We start from the raw sequence: 22,004 nt of genomic DNA on the forward strand, positions 1-22,004 counted from the left end.
TGCTGCAAATTGGAGATGTGCACTCTGCAAGTCACCAACTCTATACTGAATTGACCTCACATGTATGGACATGCCGTCTTTGTTTGTTTTTGTACTGGATAACAAGGTAAAATGAGAATCCCCTAAAGCTCACATGATTGGGAGAGGAGCTGGCTGTCAGTGTGTTCAGTTTTGGCTCTAATTATTGCTTTATAATCTTATTTTTATAACTGGGTCGAAACCGACCCTGACAAAACCAAGGTCATAATTTCAACCAGAGCATTTTAAAATATAGTGAAAAAAAAAAAGTTTTATTTTGTTGAAATAGAGGTTCCTGATAAAGTCAAAAAGCCTTGATGCAAAAAAAAAAATGTATGTGGTTCTTTTATGCATTTAAAAACTAAAGCGGGTCGGTGCTGACCCTAACACGAGACGAAGGTTAAATATATATATTGTGATGTGCGGTCACAAACCAACCTCCCAGAGACAGTTCTGTTTAAAGTTCAAACGCCGCAGCATTGTTTTATTCAGTCAGTTTTTCTGAATAAAGGATAACTTAAAGTTCTTCCCGATTGGGGCTTCCCTTGAAACAAACAAATTGTCACTTTTTCCAAGTCTGGATCATGTCTCCTAAATTGCCTGGAACATATAGCAAAGAAACTGATCAGTGCAAAGTTAAATAAATCCCAGCATTCAATGAATCAAACATCTTACACATTTAGCAGACTAATTTACAAACTATATTTCAGTGGAGCAACACACTTACCGCCGATGGAAGCAGACCTTTCCCAGCAGGGAGCCAGCCACACAATGAGTCAAACACCGAGGTGCTATTTAACTCCAACACAGTGATTGCCAACCTGCCACAGCTGCCTTGGGGCAGGTGGCCACACCTCAGCCTGATTGAGGATACAATTAGGGATGTACTTGCCTTCAATGACCACACCTAAAGAGTGGCGTAGTTTGACCTCCTGGTGCATGCTTTCACTGTGATGGCTGGCCCTCTGCCCAGTCTCACCTGTTCGGAGGTATTGTGATGCTCCACAATATATATATATATATATATATATATATATATATATATATATATATATATATATATATATATATATATATATATATATATATACACACTACCGTTCAAAAAGTTTGGGTCACCCAAACAATTTTGTGGAATAGCCTTCATTTCTAAGAACAAGAATAGACTGTCGAGTTTCAGATGAAAGTTCTCTTTTTCTGGCCATTTTGAGCGTTTAATTGACCCCACAAATGTGATGCTCCAGAAACTCAATCTGCTCAAAGGAAGGTCAGTTTTGTAGCTTCTGTAACGAGCTAAACTGTTTTCAGATGTGTGAACATGATTGCACAAGGGTTTTCTAATCATCAATTAGCCTTCTGAGCCAATGAGCAAACACATTGAACCATTAGAACACTGGAGTGATAGTTGCTGGAAATGGGCCTCTATACACCTATGTAGATATTGCACCAAAAACCAGACATTTGCAGCTAGAATAGTCACTTACCACATTAGCAATGTATAGAGTGTATTTATTTAAAGTTAAGACTAGTTTAAAGCTATCTTCATTGAAAAGTACAGTGCTTTTCCTTCAAAAATAAGGACATTTCAATGTGACCCCAAACTTTTGAACGGTAGTGTATATATATATATATATATATATATATATATATATATATATATATATATATATATATATATATATATATATATATATATATATATATATATATATATATAGGGTCATGTAGGTCTTAATTGTTCCAAATGTGGTATTTGTGGGCATCTAGTGGTGGGCAGGAAGCATTCCACACACTCATTGGCTTTGCCTGCGTTTAAAGTTTTTTGTTTTACGGGGAACTGCACTTTTCTTTCTTTTTTTGCCTATCGTTCACAATCATTATGAAAGACAGGACGAGAAAAAAATAAATGTGAATAAAAGTCTGCTTACAGCTGAGTCAATTCCACCCATAAAACAATAAATAACAAAAAGTGCCAACAATACACCATTTACATTTCGTGACTTGGATATTAACCAAGTATTAGTGATATTGTTGTTATAAGCACTAACAGACAAACTATTTATAGCGGCAACGTGATCACTTCCATGTGTCCCTATGTTTACTTCATCGAGTGGTCTGCTGTTTCCTCACTTCTCTTCTCCCTGGAAGTTTATTGGAAATCATAAATAATGCCTCTAATCTTGACAGAAGAAGTCTGAGCATGTATTCCAACATGTTACATTTTGACAGCCCAATTAGACTTACTTTTGAACTTTTCGCCTATAAATGGTTATTTTCCCCTCTGGTCCAGAGGACACGACATCCACAGTTTCCAAAAACAATTTGAAATGTGGACTCGTCAGACCACAGAACACTTTTACACTTTACATCAGTTCATCTTAGATGAGCTCGCCGGAATTTCTGGGTGTTGTTGATAAAAGGCTTTCGCTTTGCATAGTAGAGTTTTAACTTGCACTTACAGATGTAGCGACGAACTGTAGTTACTGACAGTGGTTTTCTGAAGTGTTCCTTAGCCTATGTGGCGATATCCTTTACACACTGATGTTGGTTTTTGATGCAGTACCGCCTGAGGGATCGGAGGTCACGGGCATTCAATGTTGGTTTTCGGCCTTGCCTCTGACGTGCAGTGATTTCTCCAGATTCTCTGAACTTTTTGATGATATTACGAACTGTAGATGGTGAAATCCCTAAATTCCTTGCAATAGCTCGTTGAGAAATGTTCTTCTTAAACTGTTCGACAATTTGCTCACGCATTTGTGGTGACCCTTGCCCCATCCTTGTTTGTGAATGACTGAGCATTTCATGGAAGCTGCTTTTATACCCAATCATGGCACCCACCTGTTCCCAATTAGCCTGTTCACCTGTGGGATGTTCCAAATAAGTGTTTGTAGAGGATTCCTCAACTTTCTCAGTCTTTTGTGCCACTTGTGCCAGCTTTTTTGAAACATGTTGCAGGCATTACATTACAAATTACCTAATATTTGCACAAAAAAAAAAAAAGTTTACCAGTTCGAACGTTAAGTATCTTGTCTTTGCTGTGTATTCAATTGAATGTAGGTTGAAAAGGATTTGCAAATACAACAAGACACAACACTAGCCTTGGGAATACAGGTGCTGTCAAAGAAATGAACAAAACATACCAAAAGACACCTCTGAAAAAGAAAGGTAAGCTGACCAACTAAAGCTCTTTAATTAGCATAAACCAAAAAACATACCTACCTACTCTAGCTAAAGAGGGGGTCCAAAACCTACAAGGGTGACAGCCACCACTAAGCCTGATGTCTCTATACACAAACAAGTCCTACGTGTGTGGTGTATAGAGGCCTCTGTCTAACCTGTCCCAAGACTAGGCTGCACACTAAACAGATACTTACAAAAGTTGAAAGGTAAAAAAACAGGAGGCACAAGTTAAGTGAGTACAAAACAAAGTAGCGTCTATTAAGGCTCCACACAGCATGGCAGAAAAAGAATCAACCTCATCCAGTGGTGAGCAGGTGGTTTTAAGCGGCACAGGAGGATGAATGGTGGACCGGGATTGGCTGGCTGATCAACAGGTGAAATGAGGAGCAGCTGGGAACAGGAACCGGTTGATTGGCAGCAGAGGAAGTGATTGAGTGTGACCTGTACAAACAATAGAAGAAGAAACACAAAACAAACAAACCACCATGTGGAACGTAACAGTGTGGCACCAAACGGAGATGTTGACATGCGAAGTAAGCACTCTTCATTCTCTAGCAGGTGACTTTTCAAATGATGCTACATATTAGCAGTAATGCTACTTTTTGTAGCAACGCTTTTGCCCCACACTTGACAAATTACAGTTGTCTGTTCGACATATTCCCACCTGAAACCGAACCACCTCCAGACGATGGACCCCCTGCTGTTTTTCTTGGGAATTAATTCTTCCTTCATTTGTTACTAGATTCGCACCTTCTTTCTCTCGTATTACCACTCGCACCACAGCTAACGTTACCCATGCCGCTACCTCTCTGCTCCGCGAGGGCGTATACGTATGTGGCGTATGTAAGAAGGTGCACTTGTTTTATGTCTCTGTGAGAAGGAGAGACAACAAAGAGTGAGAAGAGCCTGTAGTGTAAAGCCCGCAGCTAAAAGCAACTGCGTGCGAACGTATACTCGAATATCACGATATAGTCATTTTCTATATCGCACAGAGACAAACCCGCGATATATCGAGTATATCGATATATCGCCCAGCTCTACCCGAAATCTTGTTATTTTTTTCATTTTGCTGCCCCGCCCTCCACCGTTTGACCAATTAGAAAGTCTGTGACTGTCACATCCAGGTTGCCAGTTACGCACTGCCATCTTCATCTAGCCACTGGTAAAGTTACTAAACATGTCAGACCTTAGTAAATCTAAAAGGCCTCGTTACGATTCTCAACTTAATCATGACTAAGCCAGGAACAAAACAAGGATTTGTATGGGGGAAGCATTTGATAGATGGAGACAATTGAAGGCGGAGAAGAGTTTTTCATCTGACACCAAACTTGCTAATTTCCTCCTTGATAGGTATGTCAGGCATTTACGTTTTCTTATTACTTGTAATAAATGGAAATGGACATTTCGGATGTAAACTATATTGTCCAATAGAGTCAATGATCTTGTCTAACAAAGCTAGAATGTTTGTGCAACGAATGCTTAGCATGCTAGCCCGGTCAATGACACATCGACAAAATAGGCTAACGGGGGAAATATATGCCCGTTAGCCTGTATGTCAATGTGTAATCAAACTGACAGGGCAAAATATATTTTTGACAAATAAAACCTATGTGGATATGGGTAGTGTCAGTAGGGATGATGTTTGATAAGAAATTATCGAGTTCGAGCGCATTATCGAATCCTCTTATCGAACAGATTCCTTATCGATTCTCTTTTCAAATCCAGATAGGTTGTTCTATATGGAAAAAAACACAATATTTGCTTTAACAAAAGCTCACTTTTATTATATAAGAAAAAAATAAAATCTAATAAATAAATAAATATTGACTGTTACCCCCCTAAAAAAATAAAATAAAATAAATAAATATTGACTGTTGTTACCCAAAGTATATTACCGTATTTTCCGCACCATAAGCCGCACCTAAAAACCACAATTTTTCTCAAAAGCAGACAGTGCGGCTAATAACCCGGTGCGCCTTATGTATGGATTAATATTCATATTTATTTTCATAAAGTTTAGGTCTCGCAACTACGGTAAACAGCCGCCATCTTTTTTCCCCGTAAAAGAGGAAGCGCTTCTTCTTCTACGGTAAGCAACCGCCCCCATAGAAGTGGAAGCGCTTCTTCTTCTACTGTAAGCAACCGCCAAGGTGAGCACCCGCCCCCGTAGAAGAAGAAGCGCGCGGATATTACGTTTCATTTCATTTGTGTGTTTCTGTAAAGACAACAAAATGTCTCCTACTAAGAGACACGCGTACAAGGTTCCACTGACTTTTGATATTCATGTGAACCGCACTGTGGATACAACGGGAGCACGTACGGTGAATATTCGCACCACAGGGAATGAGAAGTCGTCCTACTGTGATTCTAGCTTGCCATGCTAACGGCCAGAAACTTCCACCCACGGTGATATTCAAAAGGAAGACCTTGCCAAAAGAGAACTTTCCAGCCGGCGTCATCATAAAAGCTATCTCGAAGGGATGGATGGATGAAGAAAAGATGAGCGAGTGGTTGATAGACGTTTACGCGAAGACACCGGGTGACTTTTTTCACGCAGCGCCGTTCCTGTTGATCTATGACTGCATGCGCGTCCACATCATCGATGGTGTCAAAAAACAAGTGAAGCACACCGAAGAAGAATAATTCGAGGGATTTGTGGATGAGTAATAACTTCAGAAAGTGAGCTTTAAATGTTTATTTTGTGTGTTGTGTGACACTAACGTATGAGCAACGTTGAGTTATTGATGTTGCTATTGCTCTGCGCTATTTTGAGTGTTACTATTTTTGTGATTGCACATTTGTACATTACATTTTGGGAGTGAACAGAGTTGTTAGAACGCTGGTTTGTAATATATTATTAAAGTTTGACTGACCTATCTGACTGTTTTGTTGACATTCCCTTTAGCGTAGCGTAAGTGCGGCTAATAGCACGGGGCGGCTAATAGGTAAACAAAGTTTTGAAATATTCCGTTCATTAAACGTGCGGCTAATAACACGGGGCGCCTTATGGTGCGGAAAATACGGTAAGTGGGATTTTTCAGAAAAACAAATATATACAGTAACACAAAAACAACCTGTCTCTGTGAACACTATAGGTGTATAAATAATAATACAGTGTTAAATAAAATCAGTCCCTTGGGCACAAAACTGAAAATAATACAGCTCTCCAAAAAGTGCACTTCTGCTGCTATTGGAACATACTAACTACAGCTATTGGAACATACTAACTACACACACTATGACACTAAGAACGCAACAGTCATCAATCAACAATTCTTCTTCAAAAAAATTAGCATGTCTGCTTTTTCTGAATTAAGTCTGACCCTCTCTTCGCTAATCGTGTCACCAGCGGTCGAAAAAACACTTTCACTTGGCGTGGAACCAGCTTGGACACTGTCACGACCTGAACAGGACTCTGGACTCAGATGCAGGAGTTTGACAACAAATATTTATTCCAAACAAGGGAAAGGGTCAAAAAGGGGAGAAACTTAACAGGCTATCAAAAGCCGAGCTTACCTAACCTCTAAACTAACAAAAATCTCAATGAACTCAAAATGCTCTAGCTGCGGAGGGAAAAAGGTAGCAAAGAGAAACACTAAGAACGCAACAGTCATCAATCAACAATTCTTCTTCAAAAAAATTTGCATGTCTGCTTTTTCTGGATCAAGTCTGACCCTCTCTTCGCTAATCGTGTCACCAGCGGTAGAAAAAACACGTTCACTTGGCGTGGAACCAGCTTGGACACTGTCAAGACCTGAACAGGACTCTGGACACAGATACAGGAGTTTGACAACAAATATTTATTCCAAACAAGGGAAAGGGTCATAAAGGGGAGAAACTTAACAGGCTATCAAAAGCCGAGTTTACCTAACCTCTAAACTAACAAAAATCTCAATGAACTCAAAACGCTCCAGCTGCGGAGGGAAAAAGGTTGCAAAGAGAACAATATGCAAAATATAACAAAAGGCGCTCCAAGGGAGGCAATGCTAAACAACTAATCTTACCTGACAAAAAAGGTACGAATAACGTGGCAATGGCTGTGGACATGGAACGCTGGAGGTTCGCACAAACGATACGAAAACACTCTGGCACAGGACAGAAGGAAGACGAGCCATTTATACACATGAGGGTGGGTGACACAGGTGGACACAATAAGGCAATCAGGAGAGACATCAGACCAGTGAAACAGGAGGAAGAGCAAGTGACCTGAAACGAGAGGGAGAGTTAACCTTTCAAAATAAAACAGGACATGACAAGACAACATTAAACCAGACGAAACCCAGACAAGACTTCACCCAGGTGTGACAGACACACAGATATGTTTGAGCAAGATCATATAGGAGGGGCAGAGTGTCTCTCTTACCAAACCACCAAATAGCAGTGTTGGCCTGCATGTTGGTGCGAGGAAGGCCTCTGTACACCTGTATTTCCTGGTCTACTCTGTCTGGGATGCTCCTCTGTTTCATGGGCTGCAGTTCACTATCGTCCTCCGCTGGAAACAGGTCTTCCAAGCAGGGAGTCCTCTTCTTCTTCACAGCAGGTGGACTCTGACTGTCATCATCTGAAAAAGGATAAGTGGATAACGTTAACATAATCTTAATTCACATCTTCATTTCAATAATGAATAAAGCAAAACACGTCCTGGTCCAAAAATCACTTCACATTCTCTACTGCTCGCTAGTATTACCATATCTGAGTTATTGTGCAGAAATGTGGGGAAATAACTACACATGTGCGCTACATTCGTTAACTGTGTACAAAAAAGATAAATTAGACTGATACATAATGTTGGATATAGAGAACATACAAACACTTTATTTATTGAGTAAAAAATATTAAAGTTCGATGATTTGGTAAAATTCCAAACAGCTAAAATGATGTACAAAGCAAACTATAACCTGCTACCAAAGAATGTACAACAATTCTTCTCAACTAAAGAGGAGAAATATAACCTTAGAGGAAAATGTAATTTAAAACATTTGTATGCACGTACAACACTTAGAACCTTTACCATATCTGTATGTGGAATTAAATGCTGGAACGGATTAAGTAAAGAAGTTATACATTGTACTGATATGATCCAGTTCAAGAGGTTGTTCAAATGAATAGTGCTTACAAAGTACAAAGAAGAAGAATTATGAGAAATACTTTCAACCTTATTGAAAATAAGATATTCTTCATCTCAGTATATTAATAATGACTGAATTAATTAATTACATATTACAAAACTGTTGTATACACTAATTCACAGATATTTTATTATAAAAAGGTCAGTAAATGATGTATATATTTGTAAACGCTAAGAAGTGGGAGAGCTTTCTGCAACATGTTAGGAGCCACTGTCAGTATGTCATCAGGGTACCACCCACAATCTAACGGACAATCGGAAAGAGCCAACCAGGACCTAGGGGCGGCCTTGAGATGCGTTTGTCACCAGCATCCATCATTGTGGTCTACCTATCTCCCATTGATGGAGTATACCCATAACACCCTAATCTGTTCATCTACTGGCTTGGCTCGTTATCATGTGTTGCATGAATTCCAACCTCCCATCTTCTCCTCTCAAGAGATCTAGTCCACTGTCCCCTCTGTGACTGCCTTCCAGCGCCGTGTGCACCGTGTGCACCGTGTGTGGCGGGATACCCGTGCTGCCTTGTCGCGGACAGCCAAACGGAACCAGACCATGGCTAATCGCCATCGCAGACCAGCTCCCGACTAAAAACCCGGCCAGAGGGTTTGATTATCATCCAAAGACATTACACTGCCAGGAGAGTCGAAGAAACTGGCACCTAGATTCATCGGACCATACGAGGTGGAGCGGATGATAACTCCCGTCACAGCTCGACTCAAGATACCCAAGTCCTTCAAGTCGTATCCCGTCAACCATGTTTCCCGCCTGAAGCCCGTCGAGTCGAGCGACCTTAGCCCTCCACCTGTGTCTCCCCCTGCTCCTTAGCAGGTGGAGGGTCATCCGGCCTTCACTGTCAACACCATTCTGGATGCCAGGAAGCGAGGCAGGGGGGTGCAGTTTCTGATCGACTAGAAGGGTTACCCCCCAGGAGGATCGCTACTGGATTTCACGTTCCCTCATAATTAAGTCATTAATTTCTGATTTTTTATCATAGATTTCCCGGTAAGCCAGGAGGTCCGCCAGGTGGCGTCCGTTGAATAGGGGGGGAATACTGTCACCGCCTGCTGCCACCTTGTGGTTTGTATGCTCAGTTTTCCTTTGTTGGTGCAGTAGACCTGGCTCTTACATTTCTTCTTCCCACTAGAGTCCCTGGTTCCTCTTGTGGGCAGAGTTGTGAGACGTGCACAGCTGTGTCCAATCTCCCCAACACTACTTAAGCAGCACCTTGACAGCTGGATGGCACTCGGCAATTCCACTCCTCGACTCTCCATGTCAGAAGACCCCTATGCTTCTTGAGTTTTTGCTACTTACCTTCTTGGCTATTTCCAGTGCCATCCAGCTTGGTGTACTATGGTAGTTTGCACGTCTTGCATCTCCGACCCGGGTTTAGTTATTTTTGTATATTAGCTTTTGTTCTTTCTTCACGGTGCTCATTTTGTGTTCTCTTTTTCGCACCGTCGCTTTTTGTTATCTCGTATTTTGGATCATTGTTGTGAGTACTTTTTCGGTAAGTAAAGAACTGTTTTTCTCACAATCCATCTGCATCCTTGGGTTCCTCTGTTCTGCATTTAATTGAATTGTGACACTGTGTTTAATTATCACAATCAGTTTTTTTTATAAGGGAGAGAAAATAATAAACAATCTCTAATATTATACAAACAAATGTTAAAATAAATAAATATGTACCGGTATGCTAAATAAGTAAATAAAAACCAATACATAACATGTAGATAATAAACATTAGAAACATAAATACATGGAAATACATCACAATAAAATCAATAAATAAATAGAGTGTAGCTATATGAATAATAAATAAACCTAGTAGTGAAAACATATTGTTTGAATAAATGCAGGATATACTGTAGAATGTAGATAAAGCAATAACCTAATGATGCATGGATGCATTCAGGATAATTGGTATCAGGCACTGGTTCATCCATCATTCAACATCCATACCCTATACTTTGTAGATATCCCAAATTGTAGTACATTGTTTAACTTCCTTACTGAAATCAGTCCATCTGTTTTACTCCACATATCAATATAATAACATTTGAAAAATACCAGAATGAAAATATAATTGTTTCAGAAGGGACTATTTTGCTACATTGCAGTCATCTGTCAATGACAGAGATAGGGGGCGGAGAGACGGAATGATGAAGAGGAAGGTGGGAGGAAGAGGTGCAACACAAGAAGAGCACCTTGCATGCAGGTATGTTTGTTCCATGTTTTGATCCATTTTGTAAAAGAATGTTTCATTATTGTACCTGATTATTATTATAATTGCACGTTTTGGAGTGTTCCTGCAATGTTAAAGTTGGTATCATTTGGTATCAACTCTTGCACCTGCACAGCTAATGCAACTTTAATGTGTAACCTGAGAGCATCCTCACACGGATCACAAAGTTTGTTTGTGACGTTCATCCTTTATCAGGTGCACACTTTTTCCATCGAAGGCCACGTACAAAACTACTACTTTAAATTTTCGTCATTTTCATTTATTAAACTAATAAATGACCCATTGAGGGTCAACATATGCTAAAATATTAAATACATGGAAAGAAAAAGTGACGCTGCCAAAAAGTTGAAATTAACATATTTTTTACATATATTTTTTTCTTAATATATATTTGGTACCGGTACCGATGTCAAAATATATTTCGAGACTTTTCAAAATAAAGGGGACCACAAAAAATAATCATTATTGGCTTTATTTTAACAGAACATTTTACAATACATTAAACATACGATTCTTAGTCAAATAATACATTTATCATAAAATAAGATTGTAAACATTCTAAACAACTTCTCTTTTAGTAGTAAGCAAGCAAACAAAAGCTCCTAATTTGGCTGCTGACATATGCAGTAACATATTGGGTCATTTTCCAGCTATTATTTTGTAAAAATGATGAGGGACAAGCAATAGAAAATTGATTATTAATCTACTTGTTAAGTTACTGTTAACATCTGATTACTTTCTGTTTTAACATGTTCTTTCTACACTTCTGTTAAATGTAATAAACACTTATTCTTCTGTTGTTTGGATACTTTACATTAGTTTTAGGTGATACTACACATTTTGGTATCAATCCAATACCAAGTAGTTACAGGATCATACATTGGTCATAATTAAAGTTATCCAGTGTCCAGGAACATATTTCCTGACTTTATAAACAAACTAAAAAAAATGACAAAAATTTTGTGATACTAAAAAATATCAATGTTTTCATTGTAGTATTGACGAGATACGGCTCTTGTACTTGGTATCGTTACAGTCAATGTATGTATAGATCCACCTATTTGTTTACATTGAGGAGCGCGAGCTTGCTGTTAGCGGTGAGCTATTGTATCCTCCTATGGTGTGTAGTGATCATTTCCATGGCAGTATAGTACCGTTTTTAATTCATTAATACCACAGCACTTTATTAGTACCGGTATACCGTTCAACCCTACTTTGTTTTGCTATGGTTACACGACATTTGCATCAATATAGGCACAGGACCAGATCAACTAAAATCCCCCAAAACATTTAGTGCAACCTACGTGCACTATTCGTGGACGTGCTGCGGGTGCTCTAAGACTTTAATACCGATTGTAACAAGTGCATAAGTGGGGCAGACCGCTCTGTTTAAATGAGGATATTTGCGTGTAACACTGGCTGCCACCATGTAGACACTCATTTCCCTCCACACCTATGTAACCATACTTGCCAAACCTCCCGATTTTCCCAGGAGACTCCCGAATTTCAGTGCCCCTCCCAAAAATCTCCTGGGGCAACCATTCTCCCGAATTACTCCCGATTTCCACCCGGTCAACAATATTGGGGCGTGTCATCATGTCCTCTTTTCTTCCATACAAACAGCATGCCGGCCCAGCCACATAATATATGCGACTTTTACACACACATAAGTGAATGCAACGCATACTTGATCAACAGCCATACAGGTCACACTGAGGGTGGCGGTATAAACAACTTTAACAATGTTACAAATATGCGCCACACTGGGAACCCACACCAAACAAGAATGACAAACAAATTTCAGGAGAACATCCTCACCGTAACACAACATAAACACAACAGAACAAATACCCCCCCCCCCCCCCCCCATCTCCCGAATTCGGAGGTCTCAAGGTTGGCAAGTATGTATGCAACCCAATGGTAAAATGTGATTGGAGATGTGAATATTTAGACTATTAAGATTTGGAGATCATAATACCCTAAAGTGAATAAATATTTGTTTAAAAATACATAAATAAAAGTGTATATGTTAGGTCAGGAAAAAACAGGGAGGCTATTTTATCCCTACAAGCCTGTTTCGCTGGTTTCCCTGCTCTTCAGGGGAGTTTATTAGTTTAATAAACTCCCCTGAACACAGAGGAGGCTATTTCATCCATACAAGCCTGTTTCACAGGTTTCCCTGCTCGAGCAGGGAAACCTGTGAAACAGGCTTGTAGGGATGAAATAGCCTCCGTGTTTGTTGCTGACCTAACGTATATTCCGCTCTACCCCGGTATTGAGCACTGTATAACGGATAAACCACAGTAATCTAGACTATAATTATATGTTTATTAATATGATAACTGTTGCTAAAAATCGTTTTAAACCATGTATTATACTCATCCGGAAGTGATTCTGTGTGACACACCAAACAGCCAATTTAGGCCTAAATCGTGATTTAGGCCTAGAGTTGACCAATAGGATTAAGTGCCCTCCCCCTCTAGGTGTGGCTAGTACCTGCTGCGAGATGCCTGAAGGTGGTTGCGGCAGTCGGCGCAGAGACGCGAAACAAAGAGGCTGTGTGTTCGGAAGATTACCGTATTTTCCGCACTATAAGGTGCACCTAAAAACCTCAAATTTTCTCAGAAGCTGACAGTGCGCCTCATAATCCGGTGCGCCTTCTATATGGACCAATATTGAGCCACAACAGGTCTCCCAACTACGGGATGCATGACGTAACCCCAGCCTCTACTGTAGCGTCTATTCTATGCGCCTTATAATGCGGTGCGCCTTATAATGCGGTGCGGCTTATATATGAACAAAGTTTTAAAATAGGCTATTCATTACCCCAGGGCAGCTGTGGCTACGAAAGTAGCTTACCACCACCAGGTGTGAATGAATGATGGGTTTTTAACATGTAAAAGCGACTTTGGGTACTTAGAAAAGTGCTATATAAATCCCAGTTATTATTATTATTATTATTAAAGGTGCGCCTTATAATCCGGTGTGCCTTATAGTGCGGAAATACGGTAGTTAAAGTCCCAACGATTGTCACACACACACACAAGGTGTGGGGAAATGTGTCCTCTGCATTTGACTCATTTCCATGTTCACCCCCTGGGAGGTGAGGGGAGCAGTGAGCAGCAGCGGTGGCTGCGCTCGGGAATCATTTGGTGATTTAATCCCTAATTCCAACCCTTAATGCTTAGCGTGGTGATAGCAGAACTGCATAGAAAACACTCTGAAATGTGTAAGCTAAAACTAACCGCAATGATCCAAACACTGTAAAATGCATATTTCGTGACAATCCATTGTTAATATTAAAGATATCGAGAGCCCGAGGCTGTGTACCGGTCGAGGTAGGAGCTACAGGTGCGCGCTGAGGACTAACGCATGGTGAGGTATTCATTGTGTGTGTGTGTGTGTGCGTGTAGTTGGCTTAGCATGGCTGCTATCTTTGTTCATGAAATAACTTTTTCAGAAGATACTGAAATATGCATTGGTTCTTTTTCAGGCAATTATTTACATTTATTTAAAAACTTGTTTGCAATGTCATAAAAATGCGTTGTTGTCCCATATTTTTACTGATAATTGTAGCATTGGTGATGCTAGCGTGGCCTAGCCATCGTAGCACAAGCATTTTATATGTGAGGTGTTTCATCTGCACTTTTCTTTGATCTGATGTCATGTTTTATACACGTTAAGTTATTTGAGCGTATTGTGATAATAATTTGAAAAATATGTTGTACAACAAGAGATTATTTGATTCATATTTTGTAAAAGCCATGTTAGTAGCTATTATAAATAATATAGTGTATACATTAAGCCGTATTATTCTGACCTCTCTAAGGTCAGGTTTTTTTCTTTTCCTTGCTTTATTTTGATTCTTCTTTCTCGGACTGGATCGCAAGTTCGAGATATCCTAGAGTTGGATGGAAAGCTAACACAAGCCAACAAATTGGTAACACCATGTAGGTCATGTAGACATTGATACAAAGACTGAGACTCACACACAAATGGACATTTTGTCCATTTTATATTGTGTATCTATATTTCCACATTTGTGCACAATTCTGAATTTGTAAATAGTTGCACATTGAACGCACATAATTGTTCAAATCGTGTGTATACCTCCATGTGTTGTTACGCCACCTTGGCTTTAAGGAACCAATAATCATTCTGATCAGGCCCAAGTATCCTTCCGTCCAAACATTGCAGTGAAGTCGACTGTGTGCTCTGGAAAACGCCGCATGTTGTTCCAAAAGCACCGGCAATAACTGTGATAGTGCGCTGGAGTGATCCAGACACGACACAATACACATTTTAAGAAGTTTATTCATAATATCTCCTACTGTATGAAAAAAATGAACACCATTAAAAAAAGACAGCAGACACCAAACGAAACAATATAATTTTTCGGTGTCTGCTGGCTCCACTCAGCTCTTTATGTCATCCATAAGCTATAAAATAAAAAAAATAGCTTTGTTGAATATATGTATACTATGTTTAATTTTGACAATCCAAATATGTTGACATACACACGGACGAAGTACTACCACTCCATCGTCTGGCTTTGCAGCGCAATCACTTCTTCCTCAGCCCATTTGTGCGTAGCTGTGTCACTTTGCAAGTATAGTACCTTCCAGACGTGCTAAACATAGATGCAAAAACAGCGGCCGCAAACAGTTTCAGGCTTGATAAATCACACCGCAAGCGCTGACTGGTTATATTTGCATCTCGTCCTCCCATAATTGTGTGTATTAATCATCATATAATCAGCATATAGTCTGCATATTAATGAAGACAAACACGCTCACTTGATTCCACTCGCTCTCACTCCTCGTTTAAGAGACGCACGTTTAGTAGATTAGCTTTACGTGGGCTTTCAAGTTTGCAATCAAGTAAATGCATGTACATTTTCACAGCTACAGTAATAATCAAAATATTGACTTACTTACCAACATCATCCATGTACATGTTGTAAATGTAGACTACAAGCCTTTTGTCGGGCCAAGGCTTTAAGAGGTTAGAATATTTGAGATATATCTAATAATAGTCATGCACAGTTGGAAGGTCATTGTTCACATTAGCATAATTTTATTTCCAACTTTAAACTTTATTTGCAGACAGTTTAAGTGTCATCAATAAACAAAGTTAGTTGCAAAGAAAATATAATCACTTTCATGGACAGCTTCTAATTCTCAAATATTACTTTCTCAAAGTTTTCTAAAATGATCTGAAATCCAAAGTAAGTCAACCACTGCTAAATGATCTACATGTTTTTCTCTTGTCAACAAGAGAGTTAGCGTTTGAGATTTAGTTTCCAGAGGGGATTTCTTTGTGAGCATGCAAAGGCAACTTGACACCTCAGCTACTTATCCTTTGCAAAAGTCTCTTTATTCTCCTCTTGGGTAGGGTGGGGGTGGGTTGGTGGGCCTGGGAATCTGTTTATATGTGCACTGTGATACCCTCAATGATGTTGTCATTTTAGCCAGCATCCATCTTACTCACTGTATGGTTATCAATCAAAGTTTTCGTATATAGCCCTTAATCACAAATGTCTCAAAGGGCTGCACAAGCCACAACGACATCCCAACTCAGATCCCACATCAGGGCAAGTAAAAACTCAACTCAATGGGAACAACGAGAAACCTTGAAAGGGACCGCAGATGTGGGGACCCCCATTGGGTGACCAGTGCAATGGATGTCGCGTGGATACAGTTAACGGGAGAGTCCAGTTTATAATAAGGCCAGCAGTGGATTTAGTATTAAATTTAAAAAAGGACTTAAATGCTTCTACTGAGGTAGCATTTCTAACTGAAACAAATGAAACAACTGGAAATATGTGATCCATTACAATATCGTATGCATGTTCGAAATAAACTGAAACTGAACTGAACTGAACTGTTACTGAAAGGACATTCCAGAGTACTGCAGCCTGAATAGAAAACACTCTTATAGCCCACAGACTTTTTTGGGGCTCAGGGTATCACTAATAAGCCGGAGTTCTTAAAATTTAGATTTCTGGTCGGGACATACGGTGCAATACAATTAGAAAGATAAGATGGAGCTAGACCGTTTAGTATTTTATACCTAAGTAGTAAAACATTAAAGTTGCACCTTAAGTGCACAGGAAGCCAGTGCGGGTGAGCCATTATAGGCGTAATATGATCAAACTTTCTTGTCCTTGTCAAAAGTCTAGCAGCCGCATTTTGTACCAACTGTAATCTTTTAATGCTAGACACGGGAGACCTGAAAATAATACGTTACAGTAATCGAGACGAGACATAACAAAAGCATGAATAATAATCTTAGCGTCGGTGGTGGACAAAATGGGACAAATTCTAGCGATATTACGGAGTTGAAAGAAGGCTGTTTTAGTAACACTCTTAATGTGTGATTTAAATGAGAGAGTTGGGTCGAAGATAATACTGAGATTCTTTACAGAGTCACCTTGTATAATTGTTTTGCTGTCAAATGTTAAGGTGGTATTTGTCAGGACTTGGTTCTTGGGGTTTGTTTTCCCGAAAGGCAACGGAAAGTTGGCGCGGGCAAGGCGTTAATGTGAGTACATTTTTTTAATTAATTTGGCATGGAACTGTCAACATGGCATGAAGCAGAGTGACATGATTGACAACAGGTGTGTGAGTCCGAACGTGAAAACAGGTGCAACTAATCGGTCGTCATGGTGACAAAACAAGAGTGCACAAAGAGTCCAAAACCAAAACCGAACATAACTAAAACAAAACATGATCACACAGAAATGCCAGTTGCTTGCCAAACATGAACCTCAACACACGTTAATGGTTTTGACAATTTTCAATTATCAATGCATTATTATTCTTAGGGCATTTAATCCATCCCAACTATACTACTACTACTGGTGATAGTATTAATTATGAAGGCATATGCCATGTGAGTTTGCATGTGGGACAAAACTAAACACAAGAAGATCCCATTTAGATTGTGGTCTCCACTGGGACACTCTTTGTTAAAACTATCTAAGGTTTTTCTTTTTTATCCTGTTTCTTTCAGACAGAAGAAGTGGAGAAATACTATTTGGCAAAGGATTTTACATCTACCATTCAGAATGTTGCTTCACTCCTCTTCAGAAAGAAGACCTCTTCTTGGGTTTACAGCCCTACTAACGAAAAGCTTTACCACAACACCTCCATCTTTTACCCCAAAGAAGTCCATATGGACTTTGCAGTCTCTTAATTCTCCACCTGTCTGGGTAACACAGGCCCTTTTCACTATAGACCAAGGAGAGAGAGAACTGCAAAACCTCATGGAGCAGCAGCAGGCTGGGGTGGATGAGATGAATCAGGAGTTGGACAGTTCAGTCATTAATGCAGAAAAGGAAGAGCGTCGCCTTCTTGAGAAAGTTGAGCGGCACCACAGAAAAGCCCAACAGCTCCTAAGCCAGGTGAGGAGGGAGAACACTGCTGCAATGAGAGTTGTTCAATCTCTCGTCGATCAACAACTTCAAAAAATGGCTCGACTGAAGGAGCAGCTAAAAAGATGGGGCAGCTCAGCTGGGGGTGCCGAGAAGCTCCATCAGCTACAAGAAGGGGTGGAGGAGGTCACGAAACCTTGGGAAATCTGTCTTACACTGAAAAGAGTCAGTTACAAACCAAACAGCCAGTCTCAAATTTTAAGCTTAGGTGAGGTAGAAGTTCATGAGCAAGGTATGACTTATCCCATTGGTGTCTGTGGTGGTCAAGGACAGAAGTGTGCACTGCACTCAGGAAAGCCAACGTTTTCAAACACCAACCCTTTGGAGATCCGTACAGAACCTCAAGTACAAAGGCAAAGTCCAGAGGAGAACACTAAGACAAAATGTGGGAACATGCCAATGGTACGGAAATTACATCTGTCAAGTTGTACAGAGGATGAAGTTGAGTGTGCATCACCAAGATCCCCCTTACTGAGACTTTGTGGAGAAACAGAGTCCTGTAAAGAAGAGGAAGCAGAGTCAGTATGCTCAGAAACCCCAAGAGAAGAATTATTCCCTGCTTTTCCAGCACTCTCTAGTCAAGGAGAATCTGAAGATGATGGATTGGATGACAAATTGTGCATAACTAAGAAGCGATTCAAACTTAAGGGAAAGAAAAAACAAAAGGCCCATGTTCTTGTGTCATGTGAGGAACACTATTTCCCTCAAGACAAAAGTGATACAAGAAATGATGCAAGGAGTGATGATTTGCTTTGCCAACTCGGTCCTGGATCCCTTTCCACTAGAAGAGGTTCCCTTTCTCAACAAGCCCCATCTCTGCAAAACATCTCAAATGAATCATCAAAGGACAGCGAAAGCCCAGTCTCCCCGGCAAACAGTGATGATTCATGTTACATATATCCTGCGGATGACGATAGATCCCTTAAGCAGAAGTGCTCACTGTCCTCAGCCAAGTTCTCTGGGAAGTTATGCTCTATCAGCCCTGCGAACAAAAGTGACTGTGGAGCCATCAGGAAAGTCAACAGAATGCGCCTGGCATCCAAACATTCATCTCTTGAACAAAGCCATAGACTTAGCACTGAGCCGGAACCAGACAGGAAGGCTACCAGAGCAGGTGAGCAACATTCAAGATCCCAAACCTTTGTTTCACATCACTTTAGTTTAAACTGTGTGAGCAAATCTCTGTCCATGGCAGCCATTGTAGGTGAGGATTCACAGCGATACAAAAATGAAAAGAAAGAGAAAGATGCTGCATCTTTTAGAGAGCTGGTTGAAGAAAGAGGTTCAACCTTGCTTGACTCAGCCTATCTGGTTAAACAGTTTGGAAAACAAGGATCAGGTCGTACTGATTTTAATTTGCCAAGCGGTCTACATGCAACTGTTAACGGGCAGCTGTTTGTGGTGGATTGTGGAAATGCACGTATACAGGTGACTGACACCCAGAAGAACTTTGTGCAGCAGGTTTCTCCTTCAGGAACAGAGAGATCGTCTCGTATTTGCAACTACTTTGACGTCGCTGTCAACTCAAAAGGCCTCATTGCCTTGACCTGCGCTGCCGAACGAGCTGTGTTGGTGTTTAGCCGCCACGGACGTCTGCTGCAAACATTTGGAGGCATAATGAGTGGTACCAACAATGAAGAGTTGGATGCTCCCAGGGGGGTGACTCTGATCCGTCAAGATGAGTTCTTGGTCGCTGACATAAAACGCGGTACTCTAACTGCACTGAAGCTGGACCCCAAAACCGGGGCCAGGTTAGAGCGCACTGTTGTGACTGGTTACCACCGGCCATATATGGTGGCAGCCTGTCTTGCAACTGGCCTCATGGCAGTGTCAGAAAGAGGCAATGAGACTGGCCGTGTGGCATGTATTCGAGTCCTGGAACCTGGATGGACCACAATCCGGATCCTCGGAGTCTGCTCTGGCCTTGGGCCTGTCCTTTCCTGCCCTTGGGGTCTTTGTATCGATAGCGACGGGAATGTTCTAGTGGCAGACTGGGGCAAACAGAACCACCGTGTTCTTCTATACACGTCTACGGGTGTCGGCTGGCCGGTGGTGACTGAACATCTGAACAACCCAAGAGGTCTAGCGCTGCTACCCGATGGCCACATGGTCATTTCGGACAGCATGAATCATTCCATCAAAATCTACCGCTACAAATTAAATTGATGAAGACTTCTATGGATTTGTAACACCTTGATTAATTTGATGATGACAATTGTATCGATACAGATAATCATGTTTAATGAGCCTTTAGCTTCTTCCAACTTTTAGTCTTGATATTTTTTTCAAAAATAAATGATGTACACATCTGGTTCAAGATCTGACTTTGATGAGGGTAAAACTTCATTACACAATACTTTTAGGGTTTGTTACGGTAGCATACGCCATAATCACATATTTAAAAGTCACCCTTTGGTTTTGACACAGAGGGAAACAAAAAGCAAAAGCTTAAACTGCTTAGCTTTGTATAAAGAGCCGTAAAGATTTTTAAAATGCAACAATGAAATAATATATAATAGTGTACAGAAAGGCTGTCCAAAAGATGCATTCTGTACTTTAAAGAAAAAGAAGAAAAGAGAAGAAATCCAGTACAGGTCTATGTACTGTGTATTCATTACTCATTTAATGCGCTGTTTGCCACTTGCTCACCGTTACATTTTTCAAACAAAAAAACAAACTGGCTAGCTTATGTTACCATTAATGATTTAAAGTGTCTACATTTTTTACAAATACTAATTATGTTGAATACAAAAATGCTTGTCAGCCCAAGGAATTTGCTTGGCGTTTAGGATTATCACTCAACACTGTATACATACACAAAAGCAGCCCCAGAGAAGAAGTTAATCTGTAGTTTTGTTGTTATAATGACATAATATACAGTCAATGATAGTCAACGTTAGCCAGCCAAATCGATATTATTAGCTAACAACACACAAAGCAAATTTGCGAGCGTGTGTTAGGTACAGTACGGGAGGAAGTTACGTCATAACGTGCTGAAAACTGTAAGAGGGCGCTTAAACACAATTGGAAAGTTAGCCCTCAGGCCACACTTTGGATACCACTGATTTACAAGGTTCATTTTCATTTATTTAGGATGCAGACAAGTACAACAGTGTAAGCTTAACAAGTTTGAAGAACGATGAGACTTGGAGAGGGGAGGGGGCTTTGATGTGTTTGCATACCCCTTAAAAAATGGGTAGTTGTGGCCCTGTGGAGGGGGACTGCACATACATCTGCTGTGTTTGAACATCCTGGTACTCACAGACGCTCAATGCATCTGGACCATGATCATTGAACTATGTGACTATTTAATAGAAAATACATACATTATATAATGTAGTGTCTATCAATTAATTAAATAGATTTTTTGGACAGTTAATATCAAACGGGTGTGCGTGTGTACCCAAGCTGGATGGGAGAAAACATATAAGACGAACGTGCATAACTTTGAAAAAAAAAAAAAAAAAAAAACACCTGGGCGCAAACAGGAGAAAAGAACCCTAAAATGTGTATTGAGTGGGTAACCGGTACACTTTTTGAAGGTACTAAAGGTTTCATAGCAAAAAAAACAGATTCCAATTATATGTACCGTTGCACTTCTAATACAAAACCCAAAACCAGTGAAGTTGGCACGTTGTGTAAATCGTAAATAAAAATAGAATACAATGATTTGCAAATCCTTTTCAACCTATATTCAATTGAGTAGACTGCAAAGACAAGATACTTAACGTTGCAAATATTAGCTCATTTGGAATTTGATGCCTGCAACATGTTGAAAAAAAGTTGGCATAAGTGGCAAAAAAGACTGATAAAGTTGAGGAATGCTCATCAAACACTTATTTGGAAAATCCCACAGGTGAACAGGCTAATTGGGAACAAGGGTGGGTGCCATGATTGGGTATAAAAGCAGCTTCCATGAAGGACGAGGTGAGGGTCACCACTTTGTGAACAAATGCGTGAGCAAATTGTCCAACAGTTTAAGAACAACATTTCTCAAC

General features: G+C 40.2%; 1 protein-coding gene across 1 annotated transcript; it reads left to right on the plus strand.

Moving 5' to 3' along the window:
• Window positions 1–10,485: 10,485 nt before the first annotated feature.
• LOC133654390 (uncharacterized) lies at window positions 10,486–20,172 on the plus strand. The gene is made up of 2 exons (XM_062054709.1): window positions 10,486–10,544; window positions 17,586–20,172. The coding sequence occupies exons 1-2, from the start codon at window positions 10,486–10,488 to the stop codon at window positions 20,170–20,172; spliced, it is 2,646 nt and encodes an 881-aa protein (XP_061910693.1).
• Window positions 20,173–22,004: the final 1,832 nt, after the last annotated feature.

Source organism: Entelurus aequoreus, linkage group LG07 (genome assembly GCF_033978785.1).
Source record: "Entelurus aequoreus isolate RoL-2023_Sb linkage group LG07, RoL_Eaeq_v1.1, whole genome shotgun sequence".
Lineage (NCBI taxonomy): Eukaryota > Metazoa > Chordata > Actinopteri > Syngnathiformes > Syngnathidae > Entelurus > Entelurus aequoreus.

Excerpts from the sequence above, each read along its gene's own strand:
- LOC133654390 (XM_062054709.1), top strand. The coding sequence starts at position 10,486 with ATGATGAAGAGGAAGGTGGGAGGAAGAGGTGCAACACAAGAAGAGCAC. Across the intron at positions 10,545-17,585 it reads GAAGAGCACCTTGCATGCAG|ACAGAAGAAGTGGAGAAATA; the intron begins GTATGTTTGTTC and ends TGTTTCTTTCAG.